General features: G+C 34.3%; 1 protein-coding gene across 6 annotated transcripts in view; it reads left to right on the top strand.

The window, feature by feature from the left end:
* cux1a (cut-like homeobox 1a) overlaps positions 1–24,988 on the top strand; it is a 250,599-nt gene that overhangs the window by 170,913 nt on the left and 54,698 nt on the right. For 5 of the 6 annotated variants that reach the window (XM_056467313.1, XM_056467309.1, XM_056467312.1 and 2 more), the window contains exons 9-16: positions 230–278; positions 2,353–2,457; positions 3,969–4,133; positions 6,234–6,292; positions 10,575–10,626; positions 12,956–13,052; positions 17,667–18,395; positions 24,587–24,667. In XM_056467313.1, the coding sequence (XP_056323288.1) occupies positions 230–278; positions 2,353–2,457; positions 3,969–4,133; positions 6,234–6,292; positions 10,575–10,626; positions 12,956–13,052; positions 17,667–18,395; positions 24,587–24,667 (1,337 nt within the window). The remainder of the gene's footprint in view (positions 1–229; positions 279–2,352; positions 2,458–3,968; positions 4,134–6,233; positions 6,293–10,574; positions 10,627–12,955; positions 13,053–17,666; positions 18,396–24,586; positions 24,668–24,988) is intronic. The other variant, XM_056467310.1, reaches the window with a different exon arrangement.

Raw genomic sequence — 24,988 nt, 5'->3', positions numbered from 1 at the left:
CTCGTAATTGCATATTCACACACGCAAGCGGCCCAGAAGTGAGGCAAGATGCTGATTACCCGTTTTATGTTGATGTGAGGTCTTCTGTTCCACCTGGTCCCGCTCTTTACGTGACCCATTTTGTTGCATTGCGTTTGGTTGCATCATTGTGTTTCACTGCAACAAACCTGCAGCACCATTTCCCTGCTGTAATGCGCGCCGTCTTTTTTTTTCTTTCTTTTTTTAACAGGGCCAATGAGATTGAAGCGGTGATGACAGACTTGGAAAGAGCCAATCAGGTAAAAGACCATATTCCTCATGGAAAAAACACTCGTATTTCTATTGTATGCAAATCTGAGACACAATAACAGCTTGTTTTTATTATTAATATCTGTGGGCTGATGGACTGTACAGAAGTTGCAGTGCTAGTTTGCACATTTCTTTTATTAGCGCGCACGACTTTATTGGAGTCACATTTATTCAAGTTCCACATATCCTAATTCCCTCCATCTGCTTTCCTTTGGAAGAAATCCATCATTCCCTTGCACTTTTTTGAGCTCTGAGCCCCAGCGGCTAAATCTAAATGGATGTTTTTACATCTTTTATGTGATGCAATATAAAGAACCTTTTGCATTTATATAAATATACCTTTATATGAATATGCATGTAGATGCGTTTATGGATAACTACTGATGACATTTATTCTAAATTTAAAATAAAATAGAATATGTTGTCATTTAGAGCATTTTATATTTTGAAAAACATGTTTCTATAATCAATTGTTTATATACATTTTAGGCAACACAATATTAATGCTTTAACTTTAGATGAGATTATAATGACTAGTGGCCATTTTCTCCAAAAAAAAAAAAATAAATAAATGAATAAAATAATAATAATAAAAATATGAAATAAATATGAAAGTTTTGTCTTTTTTTAGACAATGTAATAACTGTAAATTAATGCTTGTCATTGGTAATAAAAAATGAATAAAACACGAACACAAAACACATCTTATCATATATATATATATATATATATATATATATATATATATATATATATATATACACACACACACACACACACACATACATATCACAACAACTCTGTGAATGTCCTTGAGTGGCCTAGCCAGAGCCCAGATCTAAATCCTATTGAACATCTCTGGAGAGATCTGAAAACACGTCACTTCCCATCCAACCTGATAGAGCTTGAGAGGTACTGCAAAGAGGAATGGGCAAAAATTCCCAAAGACAGGTGTGCCAAGCTTATTCTAAAAGACTTGACGGTGTAATTGCTGCCAAAGGTGCATCAACAAAGTATTGAGCAAAGGCTTCAATTTCAACAAATCTTTTTTCACATTGTCATTAAGGGGTATTGTCTGTAGAATTTTGGAAAAAGAAATGAATTCAATCCCTTTTGGAATAAGGCTGTAACATAAAATGTGGAAAAAGTGAAGTGCTATGAATACTTTCCAGATACACTGTAAATGCTGAGCACTATATATATATATATATATATATATATATATATATATATATATATATATATATATATATATATATATATATATATATATATAAATTATAAATAGAGATGTTTTACTATAAATGTATAATGTAATGTATCAATATATTAGATTATATATTAAGATAATTATCTTGTATATTAATATCTAATTATTTCCAGCACACTCAAATCTCTGAATGTATGTGTTTGTAAACATCGTTTCCGCATCTAAAAAGGCAAAACCAAGTTTTCTGTTTCTGCAAATGTAGGGCGAGCACTAAACAAACACCCGAGTGAAAAAAAGTTTATAATCATTGTTTTCATTAGCATTATTATTCCAATCAACAGAAAAAAGAACATTTGGTAAGACTTGTTACGTAGACGTTTAGAATAAATTAGCATAATTACGCTTGCGATTTCCATAAATGCATAAAGATGGTGGTGTTAGATTCGGTGCAGCTAAAGGTTGAACGCTTTAAGCAGGTTTTTCCGCAATATATTTCATTTTTGAAGCCTCGTTGTTGGTGAATCCAGACATTTGTCTTTAGGTCAGGCATCAGTTCTAGGTCAACAAATAAATTAACACCCCACTCTTGATTTTAAAACCAACTCTGCATATTCGGCGAGTTAACCAAGCGTACATACCTTGACACACTTTAGCTTGAACACTGGAGCGCTCAGCCAAGCAGGACCCATGTGAGTTCAGTTAACATTTTTCAGCACAACCATAAAAAAACACACAGGCCTGTGATCTTTCGACTCTCGGTCTTCACTATTCACAAACGTCGGTTGATATTACGGTTATGTATCTTTCACTCTGGCCATTTTTAACCCATTTGTTCTGCTGTTTGTGGCCTACAGAGGGCCGAGACGGCAGAGAGGGAGGCCGGGACCCTGAGGGAGCAGCTCACTTCTGCTGGAAAGACCCTGCAATCATCCAATCAGATCCAGAACGCTCCGGAAATGGTGAGAGAGAGATAGAGAGATAGTGCTTGTGCGGTAGAGAGAGGATAGAAAAGAGAATGGCTGTGCTGGAACACTGTCTATGGTGCATAATAATACAGTATAATGGATTATCAAATACTTTTAATGCATTATGCATGAGCAGTGGGGTAAAAATATATAAAATGCACTGTATTATGACTTGATTTAATCTTAGTGTTTGTAAATAATATAATTGAAGAGCTAATTTGCAAATATGGATAGGAACTCTTTTTTTCATGTTTATTGAAGAGTTTATTGGCAAAAAAAACATAATTTGTAAAATTTAATAAAAACTGAGCTGTTTGTTTTGGTAAATTAATTCTTTGGTTATTCTGAATATTATTATAAACAGATTTTTTAAAAGATGTTAATCAAAATTTAATTATTGATTTGGGCTGTAATAATATGGAATCATGTCGGAGGATATTCTCTAAATGGCAAAAAATATTTATAAAATTGTAATGAGTTTATAATTAATTTGTATCAGCAATATTTTGGTATCAGGAAACTAAATTTTGTAGTTTATTAATAGTTTGATTAAGATTTTTTGATGCTTTAAAAAAGATCAAACTCCATATTTCTTAGTAAATAAATGATCTATTCTATAATCAGCCTGTCTTGTAAGCTCATAATTTAAAAGTTATAATATTAAATATTATTAAATATTAAAATAATAAATAAAAAATATAAACATTATATTTATTTATTTAAGTCTTTTTTTATATATTAATATAAGTGTAGATGAATGCAGATTCATTTTCATTCATTTTTTAGATTGAATAAATTATGAATGAATGATGAAAAATAAATAATGAATACATTTTAACAGCATTAAATATGTAAACACTCCTAGGTAATATAATGCTATTGTACTTTAGCTTTGGTTACATTTATTATTACTTATGAAATGATTGCAATATTTTATAAGCTTCAATAACCCTAAAGCTTTACACAGCATATGCTTAACAAGCCTTGTTTATTTCATATATACACAATGTCAATTCGCAGTGCACTATATTAGAAGCACACTTTACACAGCTTAGCAGGAAGCGTTAGCATTTGTGTTTAGTAGGTGTTAATTGATGTAATATTGTCAATTGCAGTATTTAGTTTTTCTGCAATCTATATTGCAATGTGAATATAATCTAACCAGGTGATTTAAATAGCTCTTTTTGGAAAGATTTCATTCATTTAGATAGATTGGGATCATCAAGTCTTTTTTTATGTAGTGCATTCTAATAAATTCTAATAAAATTACAAGCAAAAATAAATAAATAAACAGTGCTTTAGGGTTTTCTTAGGATTCTAACAGCATTCAGGTACAGAAATTGAATAATCAAATGTAAAATACTGTGATCATCATTGTATAAATTATTAAATAATAAATAATCTAATCCTGCGATGTGACTATTGCAGATACACACACTGTGATATTGATATATTGTTCAGCCCCAGCATTTAACATTGTAAATCGTGTGTGTTTGTGTCTACAGGACAAGTCTCTGGAGGCAGAGCTAGGTGCGAAGGAGAGGGAGGTGGAGCGTTTGGCTGAGGACGTTCAGAGACTTCAGGCCAGTCTGGCTCAGCTCAGCGAGACATCAACCAACCAGATCAGCCAACTCGAGCAGCAGCTCAGCTCCAAAGAGGCACTACTAAAGGTCAGTCCAGCCAGCCACTAATGTGACTCATATAAAAGGCACACCAAACCATTTTTGAAAAATGCTGTCGGACTGATACCCAGAACAGCCAATCAGCAGCAAGGGGATGTTATGTTAACAAATAGCTGTTAACATGTTATGTTAACAAATAGCCCTGACTTTTCTGGTAGTAATGCAATAATATGCACCTTTTGTAAAGCTGCTTTGAAACCACAATTACCATACAAATAAACTTGAATTGAATATTACAAATATATAATAATTTTAATTGTAATTATTTTAAACATTTAAACAGCAGCATGTAAGTACAAATGAAGAAGCTCCTCTCTTTACTTGACCCAACAGCTGTGGCAAGTACAAGTGAAAGAGGCTGGTAGCTCATTATATAGCAGCGACCCATTCTGAAGTCACTTTAACGCTGGACTCCAGACACGGGCTGCTTCAACTCGACGTTTGGTGTTGGATGAAGCGAACGGTGCTGCTCTTGGCAGCAGTCAGATCTCTGCTGTGCGGCTGCAGGACAGGCCTGTAAATGTTGAGCCATGCGACCCATGTAGTGAACGTTTGGAGTTTGAGTGACATCCGGCTGGATGGCAGGAGACTGAGCTGAGACCAAGCCTCGGTTGAGCCTCACGCAGAGAGACGGCTCAGATCTGGCCTGCCCGTAGCCCACTCCGCTTCTGCTAAGCACACACATGCACATACTTAAGGAAATGAGTTTTAATGGGCTTTGTCTGGAAAGCAGAATGACCTGATATACAGTTGAAGTAATAATTATTCGCCCTCCTGTGAATTTTGTATTCTTTTTCAAAAATTTCCCAAATGATGTTAACAGAGCAAGGAATTTTTCACAGTATTTCCTATAATATTGTTTTCTTCAGGAGAAAGTCTTATTTGCTTTACTTTGGCTTAAATACATTTTTTCAATTTTTTAAAGCCATTTTAAGGTCAATATTATTAGCCCCTTAAGCAATATTTTTTTCGATTGTCTACAGAACAAACCATCAATATACAATGATTGAACCTAGTTAAGCCTTTAAATTGCACTTTAAGTTGAATACTAGTAACCTGGAAAATATCTAGTAAAATATTATGTACCGTCATCATGGCAACGATAAAAGAAATGAGTTATTAGAAATGAGTTATTAAACTATTATGTTTAGAAATGTGTTGAGAAAATCTTCTTTCCGTTTAACAGAAATTATAGAAGCTGTAAAGGCTCCACCTCTGTTGAAAAGGGGGAGGGGAACAGTAGCTCATTTCCATTTAAAGAGAGACAAAAACATTGCTTCTGTTTGCTTCCGTCCAAGAAGGGACATTTGCGAAACATCTTATTAACAAAATGATGTAACGGCTCCAACTCTGTTGAAAAGGGGGGAGGGGAACAGTAGCTCATTTGCATTTAAAGAGACACAAAAAATTGTTGTTTGTTTTTTGCTTCCAGCCAAGAAAGGACATTTGCGAAACATCTTTATCTAAAATATATTGCAAAATATATTTACAAAATGATCCATCGGGTATTTTGTGTTTAAACTTCACAGATATGTTTAGCAGAAACCGAAGCTTATTATGATAGCCTAAAATGTGCATATTAAGGCTATTTTAAATGCCATTTATCATCACAAAAAATAATATATATAATAATAAAATGACCCTCTCTTTTGTCATTCCAAACCCTCAAGCTATTTTTCTTTTATCGATAAAAGTTCCAGTTTTTGTAATCACGTCATCATATCTACTCTCAAAATTACTATTTCTGCTGCTTGTTCAAACTACTTATCTAAAATGAGCTGAAATCTATTCTTGAGATTTGTTTTGGGACCACTTAATTGGTTAGTTTAATCCACTTAAATTTGTAAAAGCGATAACGTTAATTTGTGTTGGGACAACTTGAAGGAATTGTGTGGAACCCAACATTATTTTACAGTCTATTGTAACCAACCACTTATTTCACTTACTTCTTAATATCACAAAATATTGCTATAAAATGCCTCTTCAAATGTGCGTTGTGCGATTTCAGAGCATAATATACAGTTCATACACTGATTCGCATTACAAAATCATTGGAAACTAAGTATATCTGCCTTTTCTGCTCTCCAGCAACTTGAAGAAAAGCTTCAAGATCAGTCAGACTACGAGGAGATCAAACGAGAACTCTGGTAAGTTCTGAAGCGCTAATTCTGTCAGTGCAAATAATCCTGACGCTTCAGCCTTTTCCTTCACGTTCATCTGAATATTTTTGCATTATTAACAATATTTTAATGCTGATGGAAATGCTGCATTATCCTTAATGTGATATTCAAGTACATTATCCTGCTGTAAGCTTAGCTAGAATGAATGAAGGTTTCGTTTAGTGTGACCGGACTTGGTCTTGTTTGTCCACCGATATAATTTAAGACCCTCAGAGCATTCTTAACCTTGCCCCATTTATAGATGTGTCCTTCCTGTTTTGATTCGTCTTGATTTATTGAAATGGTTCACTGGAATTTTCTGGACAGGTTAAATTGAGCTGTGGAGCTTATAGAGTATAATATAAGTGCAAAGACGAATGACAATGATCAAGATCCTACTTGTTAAATAACAGAATAAATTCTTAAAAGAGAGACTACTGCACCAACCGTAACATGATATATCACTGCACAATGTTGGAAAAAAAGTGATATTTGGATATATTTGGAAATAATTTACATAATTTTACATTGATTATGATGATTTTGTACAGAGTGCATTTGCATTAAATATAAGAAAATCAATCAAAAGTATTGTTAAAAACAGTAGAGCAAAGATATACTGTAAATAAAAAAACACCAACAGGTTTTTTCTTTTTTTCTGGGAGTCTAGCAGTATTCCGATACACAAATGGAGTAATCAAATGTAAAATAACAGTATAGTTTTCATTGTGTATATATGTGTGTGTAAATATATATATATATATATATATATATATATATATATATATATATATATATATATATATATATATATATATATATATATATATATATATACTGTGCTTACGTATAATCAATCTTTCTTAAGTTAAAAACATTGTAAATCCTTGTGCATGAATCCTTGTTCATGAACACTCACACAATCACAGACCTTAAAAACACAAACATGATCAACTTTGGTTCCTGTCAACTATAATCCCACCTCAACGTTGCAGATTCTGCGATGTGACTTGCAGATGTCCACATTGCGATATTGATGTTGAAACTATATATTGTGCAGCCCTGGCCTAGCCCTTCTAGTGCATTTAAACCATTTTGACGCAAAAGAGAGTAACACAATTATAAAAACAGCATTGTTTTTAGTATAGTAAAAATTTAAGACCCTCAAAAGACCCTTTTTCGTAGATTTGTAAAATAATTTTTTAAAAGATTTTACTCATTTAAAATGAATGGGTCATTTTGGATCACGGTATGTAATAAAGTAACATTAGATGTCAAAAATAAACCTTTTTTGTTATTATAAACTAACCAATATCATGCTTTTTTAATTACAATGATAAGCATGTATAATATGTACATCTGTTTTAATTTAAAACATTTATTTATGTAAAAGTCATTTATTTAGTTTGAAAACGGATCTACTTATTATATTTGTAATTATCAATTTATATGTTCTTTTACATTTCATACAATGCTATTTTATATTCGATTTTATCATTTAGAAAAGCAATAATATCAAGATATCTTGCATCAATACTACTTTCGTGCTTGACATCTAAACATTTTTATTTTTAAAGAATTTCTTAATTTTTGAAATAATAAAACACTGAAAAACTGATGTCTGCAAAATTGTTGCAAACATTTTATGTTGAATTTAAACAAATAAATTCAATTTAGTAATGCTCTACTTAATTTGTTTGAAATCAACCCAAATTAATTGTTTACAACCACATAACTTAAAAGAAATTAGTAAATTCAAGGAATCCTCTTTAAATATGTTTTTTTCAGTGCAGGATAAACCCAACAATACCATTTCATTTTCTTCCTGATTCACTTTCTTTAATTTCCTGTCACTTTTTCCTGCTTAATTTTTTTTATTGCTTCTTTAATTTGTTTTCAGCAATTAGTTACTTTTTTTGGAGAGTAACTCAATATTGTAATGCATTACTTTCAAAAGTAACTTTCCCCAACACTGATAATAATAATAATTCCTTACCTTTATATGCCGCTGTTTTACTGCTGCTGATGCTTTTACATTATAGGAATATTATGTCACCAGTTAGTTTTTGATCAAAAAGACATCTTTGTTAGTTTCTTTTTCTTTTAGAAATTCAGAGGTAAATTATTTACTTTTTGTTTTATTTTCTTGATTGCTTTATTTGATATTTTCTCACCTTTTTGCTTTAAGTTTCCTGTTGTTTGTGCTGCTTTTATATCTCTCTTTTCTCTTTTCATTGTTATTTTTTTCTTTACTCCTTCGCTTCCTTTTTTACTGCTCTATTACCTTTTTTTACTGCTTCCTAATATTGTTTTTCATCCTTTCATTTTTTTTCCTAATTCACTTTCTTTCATTTCCCGACACTTTTTCCTATTTGATTTTTTTTATTGCTTTCTTACTTCTTTAATTTGATTTCATCAACTCGTTACTTTTTTAGGAGCGTAACTCAATATTGCAATGCATTACATTCAAAAGAAACTTTCCCTAACACTCATAATAATAACAACAATTCCTTACATTTATATGGTGCTTTAGAACAAATGCCAAATTCCTCCTTCAGAGATGAGACCTTTTATCAACGTTTACATTTTAAATAAGTGACTCGCAAGAGGAGTAGAATGCATTGGAAAATAATAATTAGTATGAAATCCAACCTGAAATCTCAAACAGAATTTTAAGACTTGACCAGATGTCTTATTGGACATACAAAATTAACCCACACCTTTTTACTTAAAGACCCCACTCAATGTTTGTACTGTACAACTCCCCTTACTGTAAAACACATTTTACTGGACCGTCCTGCTTTTATTGATTCCAGAAGACTTTTTTTTATGAAATGAACTCTCTTAAGGACATTTTTAACAAAGTGACACCAGAAAAGATTTTAGAATTCTTATCATGTCTTAACACTAAAAAGATTATTTAATTTATGTATTCATTTGTTTGTTGATTTTTTTTATTGTATATTTATTATTGAAATGTTCCTGCCATGAAATCAGCCTTGGTTGCTGACATGGCGCTAAATAAAAAAATACATTACATTATATGGGGCTTTAATGGACACTCAAATCGCTCAAAACACATTTTTCAGGGGGAATCTCCTCATCCTCATGATGAAAACCAATGTACTTTGTTACAGATTTAATTATATTTTATGTATTTTAAATTATAAAATGAATTGAAAAGTGCAAGCAATCTACAGACTTTGAGGTCATTATGAAGTCTAAAGAAGCGAAGGTTTTGTTCAGAATGACTTGACCTGGCCCTGTTTATCCACCTTTATAATTTAAGACCCTCAGACCATTCTTAACCTTTATCTTCCACTCTATTATGCATGTATCTTTTCCATCCTCTCTCTCTCTTGCGGCAGGGCTCGAACTATGAGCTCTCAGTACCTGGTGGTCTTGAACTTTACCATCAGACGTACCAAATTCGATCCCATTACAATCCAGCCAGCAGAGAGAGATAGATAGGAAGCGCAGAGATGGCCAAACCGCCCTCCACGCACCGACCTCTCCTTCCCATATTTTAGCAGCAGGAATTCTACTCGGCCGGTAATCTCCCGTTCGGTTTAATAAATTCAAAGAACCTTAGGTATGCAAGGAGTATTGGGTCTTATTTTTTGAGAAAAGCGGATTAAGCACGCTTTGTTGTCGGAGTGGTTTCTTGCGCGGGACTGAGGGATTGCTGCGTTTCATCTCCAGCCACGGCTGTAATGAGGAGGCTAACGTAGTTTGCATCGGCGATAACCTAATTGAGTGATGTGTGTGCTTTTGGCTCGGTCTGTGCAATCGCGGTTTGTGTGTGTGTGTGTGTTTGGAGGCTTCAGGAGATGTCTGGCTGTCCGTTGCGTAACTCGATTTTAGGCGTAATATTCCCAATTGGGACTTATAAAGCAAGTAATCCATGAATAGAGGGTGTTGTTAAGATCTGTGCTAGTCTGATGATCGGCCTAAAAAGCTGCTTTGCCCCAATGTATATTGATAGCTTGTTGTCTACTCGAGGCGCATTCCACCATAATATAATGAGTGTTTTCACCCAAAAGGGCCCGGTTTAATCCATACATGGCAGATTAGCGTGCAACTAGACACACAAGTTAATTTGGCCAATGTGATTGTAGGTGTCACAGGATTTTTTTTTTGGGAATAACCATCTTGAATCTTATTATGCGTTCATTCTGTCTGAAACTGAAGGATTCTGGATCGACTTTTTGTGCTGTTATTTTAATATGTTGACTTTTTTTGTTTGTTTTTTGTTTTTATATCTCTCCAGCACCCTGAAATCAGTGGAGCACAACTCATCAGATCATCACTCTTCAGCGCAGGTAAGAGAGTTTGTTTGGATTGACTCGTCCTTGCGGTGTGTTCTTGGAGTTAAAGGAAGCATGTTTTATTACTGCTGATGCTTTTACATTAGGAATATTAATATCATGAGTTGGTCCTTGTTCGTTTTTGATCAAAAAGACACGTTTGATAGTTTGTTTTTCTCTAAGAAATTCAGATGTTAATGATTTATTTTCTTTCTTTTGTTACTTTCTTGATTTCTTTATTCGATATTTCCTATTTTTTGTTTCCTGTAACACTCCTGTTGTTTGTTATCACTCTTTTCTCTTTTCGTTTGCTTCATTGTTCACTTTTTTCCTTTCTCCTTTGCTTTCTTCCTTTTCAACCTCTCTTTATTTCCTTTACTTTTTTCTTTTGTTTCTTCCTTTATTTCTTTATTTGATACTTCTTCCTTTCTGCTTCCTGTGACTTTCCTGTTGTTTGTGCTGCTTATATTTCACTCTTTACTCTTTTTGTTTGGTTCTTTGTTTACATTTTCCTTTGCTTTCTTCCTTTTCAAACTCTCTTTAATTCCTTTACTTGCATTTTGTTTCTTCCTTTATTCGATATATATCCTATTTTTTTGCTTCCTGTAACTCTCCTGTTGTTTGTGCTGCTTTTATTTCACTTGTTTAACTTTTTGTTTGCTTCATTGTTCATTTTTTTCCTTTCTCCTTTGCTTTCTTCCTTTTCGACCTCTCTGTATTTCCTTTACTTTCTTTGGTTTCTTAATTTGATATTTCTTCCTTTTTTTGCTTCCTGTAACTTTCCTGTTGTTTGTGCTGCTTTTATTTCACTCTTTCCTTTTTTTGTTTGCTTCCTTGTTCACTTCTTTCCTTTCTCTTTTGCTTTCGACTCTCTGTTTCCTTTACTTTCTTTGTTTTGTTATTTTCTTGATTTCTTTATTCGATACTTCTTCCTTTTTTGCTTCCTGTAACTTTCCTGTTGTTTGTGCTGCTTTTGCATCACTCTTTTCTTGTTTTGTTTGCTTCATTGTTCACTTTCTCCTTTGCTTTCTTCCTTTTTGACCTCTATCCATTTCCTTTAATTTCTTTGTTTTGTTATTTTCTTGATTTCTTGATTTAATATTTCCTCCTATTTATTGCTTATTGTAACTTTCCTGTTGTTTGTGCTGCTTTTATTTCACTCTTTCCTCTTTTTGTTTGTTTCTTTGTTCACTTTTTACCTTTCTTTTTTGCTTTCAACCTCTCTATTTCCTTTACTTTCTTTGTTTTGTTTCTTCCTCGATTTCTTTATTCGATATTTCCTTTTTTTTTCGTATCCTGTGACTTTCCTGTTGTTTGTCCTCCTTTTATATCACTCTTTTCTCTTTTTGTTTGCTTTATTGTTCACTTTTTTATCCTTTCTTCTTTGCTTTCTTTTCAACCTCACTCTATTTCCTTTAATTTCTTTCTTTTGTTTCTTCCTCGATTTCTTTATTCGATATATATCCTTTTTTTTTTGCTTCCTGTAACTTTCCTGTTGTTTTTGCTGCTTTTATATCACTTGGTTTTTTTTTGTTTGCTTCATTGTTCACGTTTTTATCCTTTCTCTTTTGCTTTCTTTATTTTCGACCTCTCGCTAATTACTTCACTTTCTATTTCCTTTGCTTTCTTTGTTTTGCTTCTTCCTTTTCTTTTACTACTTCCTATTATTGTTTTTTGTTCTTTCATTTTCTTCCTAATTCACTTTCTTTCATTTCCCGTCACTTTTTCCTGTTTGACTTTTTTATTCTTTTTTTGGTTCCTTCAATTTGTTTTCCATTCATTTCATTTTATTTCCTTGTTTTCTTTCTTACTTTTCCTTCAATTCTCTTTCCTGATTTCCTCACTTCCGTTTATATAATATCTCTATGCTTTCCTTTTAAATCTTTCATTATTCTTTCTTCTTTATTTTCCGTTTTTTTTATGCTTCCTTTCTGTTTTCTCTTTTCCTTCCTTCCTCATTTACTTCCTTAATTCCTTATTTTCATTTCAAATTTGTTCTACCCTGTTTTTTCTCTTTCTTTCCTTCTTTTTTTTATTTATTTCTTTCTTTCTTTCTTTTTCTTTATCTTGCTTTCATCTGTTTCATTTTGTTCATTTTTACCTGCTTTCCTTTCATCTAACTTCCCTTGCTTCTTTCTGCCATATCCCTCCCTTCTTTCACTCTATTATGCTCCTTCCCTGTCTTGTTTCCTTTTTTTTCAAATCTTACATTTGTTTCTCTTCTTCCTTCTTTCTCTTACCATGCCTTTCTTCCTTCATTTCTCTCATTCCTTTTTTTACTTCCTTCCTAATTTCTCCTTCCTATGATTTTTTTTCCCCACTCCCCATCCATTATTCACTTCAGAACTCATCCAAGCCACTGGAGATGTTGCTGACAGGGAAAGACCATAACCAGCTGTCAGAGAGCGCTTTGAAACGAATGGCCAACAGTGACTTCACTGGTGAGTTTACAATGCCCAGGCTTTCCTAAAAAAACATTAACCAGCCAATCACACACAAACTAAGGTTATCCATTCATGACTTTTTTTTCAAAATCCAACTTCACCCACGTAAAATCAGCAGAAATCGCACTGTGACCTAACAAAACTTTCAGAACTTCAGATTTTTTTTATTTCATTGCAAGAATATATAGTATCGTGCTGTATCATATTGTAGGTAAAATTAACATTTGATTTATGAAGTCGATTGTGAGTTATGAAGTCTTAGACTAGTTATTTTATATGGATAAATATATTTTGAAGAAAGCTGAAAACCTAATCAATGACTTATATAATAGGAAAAACAAATACTATGGAAGTCAATGGTTACAGGTTTGCCACCCAAACTTCACCCACGAAAATACATGCACAGTGACCTAATAAAACTTTCAGAACTTCAGCTGTTTTTTTAACTATTTTGCCGCAAGAAACGAAATGAATAAATATCGTATCGGATCATCCTGATAGTGATGAGTTGGCTTTGCGGGCATCCGTGTTTTGTTAAGGTCAGTTCATGCTTTTCTAGAGGCGCCCAACATATTAGGCTTGTAGGAGATCAGGTCACCTGGGGCTTGCATAAATCCTGAACGGCTAGCGGAGACCAATGTGATAATTAGACCTTATTTCCCTTTTAATGCCCTTTCATCATGTGTGTGTGAGGTTGGAAATGTCATTACAGAACACCTCTGGACTTCCCCATGGAGATCATACATTAAATTTGCGTTTTAAATGCGACTTTCCTATCGCAAATCTTACATTTGTTTTTAAACCTGGCATCCGCTGCTTACGGAGATGACAGAGAATCATGCATTTGTCTCTGACGGCCTACAGAATTGTGTTGCGCTGGATATTGATTTTGATGCCATTGTGTAAAGTGAGGGTATTGTTACGGAAGCGCACACAGCAGAGGTGTTTTGTCATGGCAAAAAGGATAACCGTACTGACACCCACAAGCCCTCGCAGTGAACAGTCCCCACAGCGTGAGCAGGTAGCCCACGCACAGTTGCCTGGCCTGATATCTCTGGACATGCCTGCTAGTCTGGAGACCTCAGAGGAGATCAGTGTTAAACGTCAGCCCGTGGCTCGAACACACATACACACTATGGATTTCCTTCAAGCGTACAAAGCAAGTGTTTGGCGCGCTTCATTTCTGCACCAAATGTTGTCTGAGGAAAGAACATCTAATTGATATGTTGAATATAAATGAGTTGTTTGGAAAATTAATCCTTAATAATTTTGGGAAACGTACAGTAGGTATTGCTATGAGTGTGAAGTGGCATCTTTAAAGTGAGGTAAAAAGTCTTATTTTTCACTTTTTTATTATTATTTTTGTATTTTTTAAGGAGCTAAAGTCAAAAATATTAGCCTTTGTGTGAAATTAATTATATTTAAAATATTTCCCAAGTGTTGTTTAACTGGGAGATTGTATTCAAGCATTTTTAAGCACAGTAGTTGATGACAGAACATAATATTTTACTAGTTATTTTGCAAGATATTGTATTCAGCTTAAAGTTCAGTTTAAAGGCTTAACTAGATTAATATGTTAACTAGGAAAGTTATTGGATAACAGCGGTTTGTTCTGTAGCCATGTGAAAAAAAAAAAGTGTACTGTTCAGATTGACTACCCTTTCGTTATGTTGGTGGCTGTTTTTACCCCATTGACTTCTATTTTAATGACATTTTTTGATTGCAAAGCCATGACACCAAATAATCATGCGTTCTTGATTGCTGCTGGTTTTCCCTGCTAGGAAGAGGTACAATGCGTAATTTTTACTGGCAGGATTAACCCTTTAGATGCCTGTGCAAACATATTTCTGGCTTTTATATGGAGTTCTATGGAGTAAAATTGATGGTTATAGTGTGTGTGCATAAATACAATTACTATGTTTACTGTGCTCTGAGAGCTGAGCTTCTTATTTTGATTTTCTCAGATGTATCAAGATAAATGCGCAAAGCTCACTCGTACGCTATTACACACACTATACTCCATATAGAAGGCAAAAGTTTTTTTGCACTGATCACGGGCAAAAAACACAAAGTGTACCTCTTCCCAAGAGGGAAAACCACCAACAATCAAGAATGCATGATTATACTGTATGATTTTATGGCTTTGCAATCAAAAAAAGTCATTATAGTGGAAGTCAATGGGGCAAAAACAGCCACCAAAATAATGAAAGGCTAGTACATTTTCAACAGTACACAGAACAAACTGTTGTTATCCAATAAGTTACCCAGTTGACCTATTTGAGTTTCTTTCTAGTGTTGATCACAAAAAAAAAAAAATTGAAGAAAGCTGAAAACCTAACCATTGGCTTCTATAGTAGGAAAACTACATAATACTAATAATCATAGAGTCTTGATTGTTGCTGGTTTTCCCTGTTAGAAAGACGTACAGTGTGTAATTTTTACTAGCAGGATTAACTCTTTAGATAGGCCTGTGCAAACACAGTTCTGGCTTTTATATGGAGTTCTATTGAGTAAAACAGCAGATTATAGTGTGTGCATAAATACACTTACTATGTTTACTATGTTCTGAAAGATGAGATGCTTATTTTGATCATCTCAGACATATCAAGATACGTGCGCTAAGGTCTCTCTTACATTCTTACACACTCTATACTCCATATAGAAGGCAGGCATTAAGCTTTTTTGCACTGCAACTGATGATCAACAGTAAAAATGACTAATTTTATCTCTTCCCAACAGGGAAAACCACCAACAATAAAGAATGCATTATTATACTGTATGATCTTATGGCTTTGCAATCAAAAAATGTGAAGTCAAGTTATAATGGAAGTCAATGGGGCAAAAACAGCCACAAATATAGTGAAAGGGTAGTCAATTTGCCCAGAGTGTATTTTCTTTTTTTTAATTCAAAGTATTTTGAATATGTATTTTTTATATGTGTGTTTATTTTTATTCTTAAATAAGTGTCAAAATAAAATTTGTCACCAAAAATCATTCCATTTGCTGAAACACTGAGAAAGTTATGGCCAAATTAAAGCTCAAAATCAGAGTGGATGAAAACATCCCCAACATCACATAAGAGCTAAGGAGGCTAATAATATTCACCTAAAGAGCTGTTTTAAAACAAAAATAAAAACTGAAAAATAAGAAAATGTTACATGAAATATAGTGATAATTTCTTCGCTCCATTAAAAAAATTCAAAATTCACAGGTGGTTTAATAATTTTATCTTGTACAATATATTTACAGTTATTAGGCAGGATGCATTTTTGAAGTATGAAGTTACAGTTTGATTATTTAGGATAAAATGTGCATTTATAAGGTATGAAATTGTGAATTAAAGAGAAATAAAGTTTTCATTGTGAGGTGAATGTCATTTTTGATTTATGAAGTCAACTGTGAGGTATGACGTCTCAGAGTTGTTACTAGATAATAGGACTCAGTTGTGCATATCTGTGGGGTAAAAGTAAAAAAAAAAAATTTACAACGGTTAAAGTCAATTTTAATGTGCAGTAAGTCAAAATAACTACCTCAAGATGATGCAAAATCACCTCACTGCTTTAAAAAAATGGGTTTTGAGTTTTTGTAATCCAAAATTGGATCGAATATGCACAAACCCATCATTGGGTTAAATTTTTCAATTAAAGGTTTTTAAAGGTACAGTTCACACAAAAATGTACATTTATGCATTGTTTACTCCCTTTATTCTACTTTCTACTCCCAATATTTTGAAGTAGGGCTGCATAATATATCGCTTTAGCATCGATATCACAGTGTGTGCATCTGCAGTAGTCATATCGCAGAATATGTAATCTTGAGTTTATATTATTATAGTTGATCAGCACCACAATTCAGAATACATAAGATTTGTGAAGTCACAAAACAGAGTGAAACGTTATTGTTTACATGTATTTTAAAGGCATTTCAAAAGAGTTTAAAGTATTGGGGCACAGAAAAGTACAACATTTGTAACTTTCAACTGAATTTTTAATATAATGAAGTGTAATGCAGTGTTATTTTACATTATATATTACGTTTCATAAATCAATTTCTGTACCTATGTACTGTTTGACTCTCTGGAAAACCATAACTTGCTCTGTTGCATTTATTTTTCTTGCAATTTGTTTATTATTTTTCATCCATGATTCACATACTTACAAAACCACCCCAATCAGTCTAAATTCAAGATTCCTTTCCAAAATAGTGCTATTAAACCATCTAGTGAAAATTTTATTCAATATATATAGCAAAAAAAATAAAATGACGCAATGTCAATTTTGTTTTTCAATATCGTGCAGTTTTATTTTGAAGAAAGATTAAAACCTTTAACCATTGACGTCCATGGTAGGAAAAACAAATAGTATGGAACTCAATGGTTACAGGTTTCCATTTTCTTTTAAAGAAACTCTTAAAGGTCTAAAACAAGAGGTCTAAATGATGACAGAATTTTCATTTTTATCCCTTTAAATGACACTTTTTGTGCAATTTAAGCAGTTGTGTTGGTCCAATTTTAACCCAACATAGGGTTACAACAACCCAGCATTGTTTAAAATCTCAATATTTTTTAGCATAACTCTAAATCTCCACACCTATCATTTATTTGTTCTCCAGGAGCAGTGGGACGTAAACTGAAAGAAACTACAGTGGAAAACCCTCAGCGTCTTCCTGCCACTCCGGTCCCGACCACCCTCCAGGGGTCTCCACCTCCACCCTCCCCTCAGCTGCTGATGAGGACGGGCACCGCTACCTCCGAATCTGCTGCCAGTGCCAACGGTACCCACCCTTTCTCCCCCACAGGCATCGGGCCGGACTTCTTCACCCCCGGCATGGCCAGCGTGGGCGCCACGTTCCCACCGCTGGCTGGCAAAATGGCACTCAACTCTCTTCTTCAGAGGCAGCTCATGCAAACCATCTACACCAAAGCCCTCCAGGACCCCTCTCCCAGTTCAGTGCTGTTCGGACCGCCCCATTACGCTACCACCAACTCTCTCTCCAGCCCCCTGCCGCCCCAGTCGGCAGGCAGCCCGGAGGTTAACGGCATGGCGCCCTCACCCAGCCAATCAGAGGGCGCGGGCAGCACGTCGGAAGGCGAGGAAATGGATACAGCGGAGATTGCCCGACAGGTCAAGGAGCAGCTGATCAAACACAACATCGGCCAGCGCGTGTTCGGCCATTATGTGCTGGGTCTCTCCCAAGGCTCCGTCAGCGAGATTCTGGCCCGGCCCAAACCTTGGAGCAAGCTAACCATCCGTGGCAAAGAGCCGTTCCACAAGATGAAGCACTTCCTGTCCGATGAGCAGAACATCCTGGCGCTGAGGAGCATCCAGGGCAGGCAGAGAGGTCAGTGACAGAGCTCCAGGATGAGAATTAACCGTGTTATTTTGCAAGATCGTCTCCCAAAGCACGTCTATTTACAAGGGTTGTGCATGCAGTTAAGTAGTGCTCAGTAACAGCATGGCCATTTCTCTTACGTGTAAGCAAACTAACTAATCTCGGTGTAATCTCACCTTTGGAGCACACATTGCTTTTAAAGAGCCGTAGCAGGTACGTAATAATTTAATATATGCTGTAAAAGGAGAGGCTGGGAGCCAGCGGTCCCCGTATGGAAGCTTGTTTTTGGCTGAGAAAACAGTGAAGTGATTGAGATAAAGTTTAAAATAAGAACTAAAGTAAGTTGATCTGGCAAATGAGAAATATAAAGTTAATAAAGTTTGTGAGAATCACAGTTATGTGCAGTTGTGAAGTAATACAGGGCTTTTTTGGAGGCTTGAAGTCATCAGATTTTTGTGAGGTGCACATATAATTATGAGATACAAAATTGTTATTGTTTAAAGGGCACCTATTTTACCTCTTTTCAAGATTTAAGAGACGTCTTTTGTGTCTCCAGAATGCGTCTGTAAAGTTTCAGCTCAAAACACCCATCAGATTATTTAATAAACCTTTCAGAATATTGGTATTTTCTGCTTTGAATACAATGTAGCTGTTTTTGTTGCCTGTGCCTTTAATGCTAGTTCTCCCCACCCACTGTTCCCATATACCTGTCAGTGTGTGCCTCAATCTCCGCCTCGGCTGCGTCAGATAACAGACAGACATGAAGGAAGCAGATCTTGCGTAACGTTTGTGAGAAATACTACAGTTAGAACTTTACCAATGATTTGATGTATTTGTTGTGGAGTTAATTCAAGCCTTTCGATGAGTCACACACAATGTCGTTACACATACAGACACACACAGTGCGCGCGTTTAACTTCGCACTGTTTTTTTCATGCAAATGTGACAGGACACACAGTAATATCCACTGACATCCATTATGTTAATGTACAAAATTAACCTGATTTAACGTCCACAAATCGAAATTGAAGCGTCGTATTTTACAATTGTGCTGACATGCGGCTATGGTGATGAAGTAAAGACGGTAAAATCGCTGTAATTCATTACTCACATGCACTGTTTTAAAATGTTTTAAACTTTTAAAAATCATTCTTGATCACATTTGATGATGACTGATGATCACAGAGAGCTGAACAGATCCTTTAATCTTGCTTTGCGCACGTCCTGTCTTGTTGATATGATTATACGCATTACTACAGAGACATGTTAATATGCGGCTGTCAATCAATCCGATGGGTGGTGAAATTGCGCTCCTTCGTCACATTGTGGTTGGCCACAAAATTGGAGGGTTTTGGATCCTATATTAACATAAGGAAAATTAAAAATAAAGACTTAGTGTCTTTCTATCACCCCAGTATGACTGTGGACACACTATTGCTACACACAGTTCGTTCACAGTTCTGTCCAAACAGCTTCCAAAAGATAATTTGTATCATAGGTGCCCTTTAAGTTAAAAAAAGTATAATTATAGGCAACATTGTAGTCGTGAGGCATTTGTTTTGAGCTACGAAGTTACGTTTGTTGAGGTATTAAGTCTCAATTAAAAGGTATGAGATTATTTTTGTGTGGTGTAAATATAATAATGTTTGAGAGGTATTACAAAGGTAGAAATGTATGTTTTAGGGTAAAAATCTAATTTGTAAAGTATGATTTTGCAATCAGAGGTAATTGAGAAGATGTATTTGAGAAGCAATTGAGTAGTTGTATTTGAGGAATAAAAAAAGCTTGCATGTGTGATGTATTAAGGAGTTAGTTCACTCAAAAATTCCAATTACTGACCCTTGTGTCATTCCAATCCCTTGACACTGTGTTTCATGTTCATACACAAAATAAGGGTGTTTTCACACCTGCCCTATTTAGTTCAATTGAATCGTTTTCCCTCTTGGTGCGGTTCGTTTGTGGTAAGAACTATGGAGGATAAGAGAACTTTTGGATTTTATCTAAAATAATTTGTGTTCCGAAGATAAACAACGGTCTCAGAGGATTGGAATTACACAAGGGTGAGTAATTATTGACAGAATATTCATTTGTGTGTGACCTAACCCTTTAATTAGTCAATGCCAGGATTTATGCCATTTGTACTGCAGGCTGCCATTATGAAACTTATTCAGCAGTGAGATATAAAAACATTATCAATGTTTAAAGTTGCATTTGTGAAGTATAGCATTTCATTTACAAAAAAAAAACCAAAGTTGTACTTGTGAGATGTTCTAAATTTCCTTATTAGCTGTAGGCAAAAACAGGCTTCCACGCTTCCCTCCCGATAAGCTTATAGCTAACCCTAACCCTTTCATCCACAACAAAATGCTGCACACAACCTATCAAAATAGTGCGTTTTCAGATAATGACATGAACCCCACGGAGACGAGATACTAGATTCAGTCGGAAGCGCTATTAGTGCTCGGTTGGCACAGGCGGCGTGTTGATTAGAGCTAAACTTCGGCAGTCTACTCCTTCTTTCATTTTGGTCTCAGCCTACGGGTGAAGAGGAAGTTCAGAGAGGTTTTGCGAGCGTTATGTTTTGCCTCAAGTCTGCGCTTCACAGCTAGAGCGAACAAATCAAGGCCGAGCCCAGCGTGAGCGAGAGTACTTGCATATGAGGGCAGTTGGCTGCGAATCCTTGAAGCCGTGTTGAGCCGAGTCTGCGTTTGTTCAGTCTAGCTGTGAGGCAGTAGCTCTGAAACGGAGCTGGGAAAAAAAGGCTGACTGTGCGGCCCGTGCGTCTGCACACCGGTTTGGATCGTCTTCAAGGGAGTCTGGTCTGGCTGTCTGCCTCCATAGCGTCGGCTTGTGGTCTCCCATGGGAGTATGAACTTTTGTAAAAACCTTAAAACCCATTCATTCACTTCAAAGAGCGGGGCTAAAGGAGCACATTAACGTTGAAATAATCACTCGAGCGAGTTCTGCAAGGGCGCAGGTGGCTTTCCTTGAGGTCAGACTAGGTCGATTTGTGTTTAAGCTTAACAAACTACCACTCAAAGGATATTTACATGCATCCGTCCATGTTGAGGTATTACTTTGGATTAGTATTTGCTAAGTGCTTTCAAAATTGACTGTGCAGACATTCTGAAATAAGATCAGGGCTCAACAATAAGGTTTTTTTACAGTGTAATTTAAATGCTAGAGAAAAAATATTTTTATTCATGTTTTAGTATATTTATTTTAAATCTATTTTATTTTTTGGTTTGTATTGCATAGTTCTTATTATGTAAATCATTTCTTGTATTTATTTATTGTAGCAATATATGCAGTACAATGATTTCACTTAAGAGAGTGTACATTTCCCATTGCTAAACGTTTAAACTATTCCCACGTGCTAAACTATAAAGTAACCGAACACAATACAAAACAAAAGTTTCATAAAATAAAATATATGAAAATAACAGTAACAATACAGTAACTAAATATATGTCAGAGAGGGTAGAATCTTTATTTATTCGCTCAACTTCGTCATTTACATTTAAAGCCAGAATTATTAGCCCCCCATTTGAATTTTTTTCTTTTTTAAATATTTCCCAAATGATGTTTAACAGAGCAAGGAAATTTTCACAGTATGTCTGATAATATTATTTCTTCTGGAGAAGAAGGAATAATATTATCAGGCATACTGTAAAAATTTCATTGCTCTGTTAAACATCATTTGGGAAATATTTAAAAAAAGAAACAAATTTCAAAGGGGTTTAATGATTTTAACTGTAAATATCATATACTATTTCTAGCCATTCTTGGGTTGTTGGGGATTCAGAAATCAACCAGTGTGTGTAATTGCTTTTTTTGGCTGTGATTATTAAACTATCAAGTAAGTATTTTTCAAATTTACTTATTTGGATATCAGAGCATCCAAAATAAATAACCATTATTTGAAAGAGTAGTGTAATATTAAATATGTTTTCTATTACTCCATGTACTTCTGCCCAAAATTATTTTATTACTGGACATTCCCAAATAATGTGCCAGTGATTAGGTTTGCCTTATTTTGCCTGTTTACAGGAGTATGCTATTTTTGATATTATCATTAACGTTATCATTAAATTAACATTTTACAAATAAATGTTATTATTAATATTTTTTAAGTGGTAAATGAAAACTATTTTGTCAAATTTGTATTTTGTGATTATAATATAAGTTTATTTTAGATTATAGTTTTATATTTTAAGTTTGTTTGTTTTTTTACTGGATGCAAATAAGTCTAGCCCATGGTAAATTATTTGGAAGTTTCTCATGCTTTTATTTTTAATTCGCATCTTTTTTTAAAGCGGAAACAAATTCATATATAAAATGGAATATATGAAAATATATTTAGCTAAATGTTTCTGAAGTATTATATTCCAAAGGAAAAAAGAGAAAATCATATTAGGTTTTTTTCAATTTGTTGCAAATCATCAAAATACATTGCAACGGTGAAAGTTATGAATTCATGCACAATTTTGTTGACTGCGTAAGCTGCGTAAGTTTTCCAATTATACTGACACTTGACAAATATGCTTAATTAGCTAATATTAGCTAATACCATTTTCATGTCATTATTATTAGCCCACTTAATTTTTTGATTGGTTACTCAACAAAGCACTGTTGTCCTGTGACTTTCCCAATGAACCTAATTTGCCTAATTAACATAATTAACCTAGTTAAGCGATGAAATTGCACTTTAAAATGAATATCTAGTTAAGCTATCTTGCTTAATAACTAGTTAAAGATCATGTCTTCATGGCAAAGATGAAGGAAATCAGTTATTAGAAAAAAGCTAAAACTAATAACTATTATGTTTACTAATTAGTGCTATAATCATGAATAATTGCATTCAAAATGAAAGTTTGTTTATACACATGCATGCATATAATTTTATGAAGTACAAATAAAGTCTTAAGACTGCATAAGCTGCAAAAGTTTTCCGATGAAACTGACACTTGACTGATTTAGACAAATATGTTAAATTAGCTAATATTAGCTAAATACTGTTTTCCACGTCAATATTAGTAGCCCACTTAAAAAGGATATATTTTTCAATTGGTTACACAGCAAAGTATTGTTGTCCAGTGACTTTCCCAATTAATCTAATTTGCCTAATTAACATAATTAACCTAGTAAAGCCTTTAAACTGAATATCTTGTTAAATAACTAGTAAAAGATCATGTCTTCATGGCAAAGGCGAAAGAAATTAGTTATTAGAAATGAGCTATAACTAATATGTTTACTAATTAGTGCTATTATTACGAAGAATCGCATTCAAACTGAAAGTTTGTTTTGACTGTATGTGTGTGTGTGTATCGTGTATATTTATTATTTATATATAAATACACACACACATGCATATATTTATAAAAAAAAGTATATATAAAGTTTTGTTTAAGACTGCATAAGCAGCAAAAGTTTGCCGATGACACTGACACTTGACTGATGTAGACAAATATGCTTGAATAGCTAATATTAGCTAAATACAGTTTTCAACGTCATTGTTAGTAGCCCACTTAAAAAGGATACATTTTTCGATTGGTTGCACAACAAATATTGTCCAGTGACTTTCCTAATGAACTTAATTACCATAATCAACCTAGTAAGCCTTTAAATTGCACTTTCAATTGAATATATTGTTAAATAACCAGTAAAATATAATGCCTTTATGGCAAAGACAAAGGAAATTAGTTGTTATAAATGAGCTTTAAATATTTTTATTTATTTTATTTAACTATTATTACAAATAATCGCATTCAAACTGAAAGTTTGTTTTGACTATGTGTGTGTGTACCGTGTATATTTATTATTAATAAATACATACAGACATGCATATATTCATATAAAGTACAGTACATATAAAGTCTTAAGACTGCATAAGCTACAAAAGTTTTCCGATGATTCTGACACTTTACTGATGTAGACAAATTTTCTAATTAGCTAATATTAGCTGAATACCATTTTCATAGTGACTATGATCTAAATCAGGACAAAATACCAAGCAATTCCACGTCAGCAAATGTAAGATGCAGTGATGCTGATGGAACAGGCCTTAAAAAACAAATCTCTCACACTCTGATCATTCTTACTGTTGAGCTCTGGAAGTTGATTGGACAAATTGCCAGCATTGCCGTTTAGGGCTTGGTCTTACTTTTTATTTCTATCTTCCGCCACTTGTTTTCCAACAGAGAACCCAGGCCAGAACCTGAACAGAGTGTTTCAGGATGTTCCGAAGCGAAGAAGCGGCTCTGAAGGCTCCACGCGGCCAGGTCTGTCTCTCACGCCTTCCCCATCTCGTGTTATGGCTTTCTGGAGTGTCAGATCCGCTGTGTCTGTGTGTTTTTGTTGTGCTGGTCTGTTTCTTCTCAATTCTCTGGCCTGGAATCTGTTGCGAAACAAGTGAGCGAGACCGACAGACAGACAGGACTAAAAAAAACAAGCTGCGATCCAATCAGGAGGCGGCTGTTTACAATAAATGCTACACCTTTGACTTTAGACATTAGTTTCAAACTCTAACTACTTTCAATCACGGAGGTCTTTCGAGAAGCCTGTCCTGTTATTTGGTGGTCAGCTTGTGTGTATAAATGTGC

This window comes from Danio aesculapii, chromosome 10, assembly GCF_903798145.1.
Source record: "Danio aesculapii chromosome 10, fDanAes4.1, whole genome shotgun sequence".
Taxonomy (NCBI): domain Eukaryota; kingdom Metazoa; phylum Chordata; class Actinopteri; order Cypriniformes; family Danionidae; genus Danio; species Danio aesculapii.
Note: the sequence above shows the minus strand (reverse complement) of the source record. Positions and strands in the feature narration are given on the sequence as shown.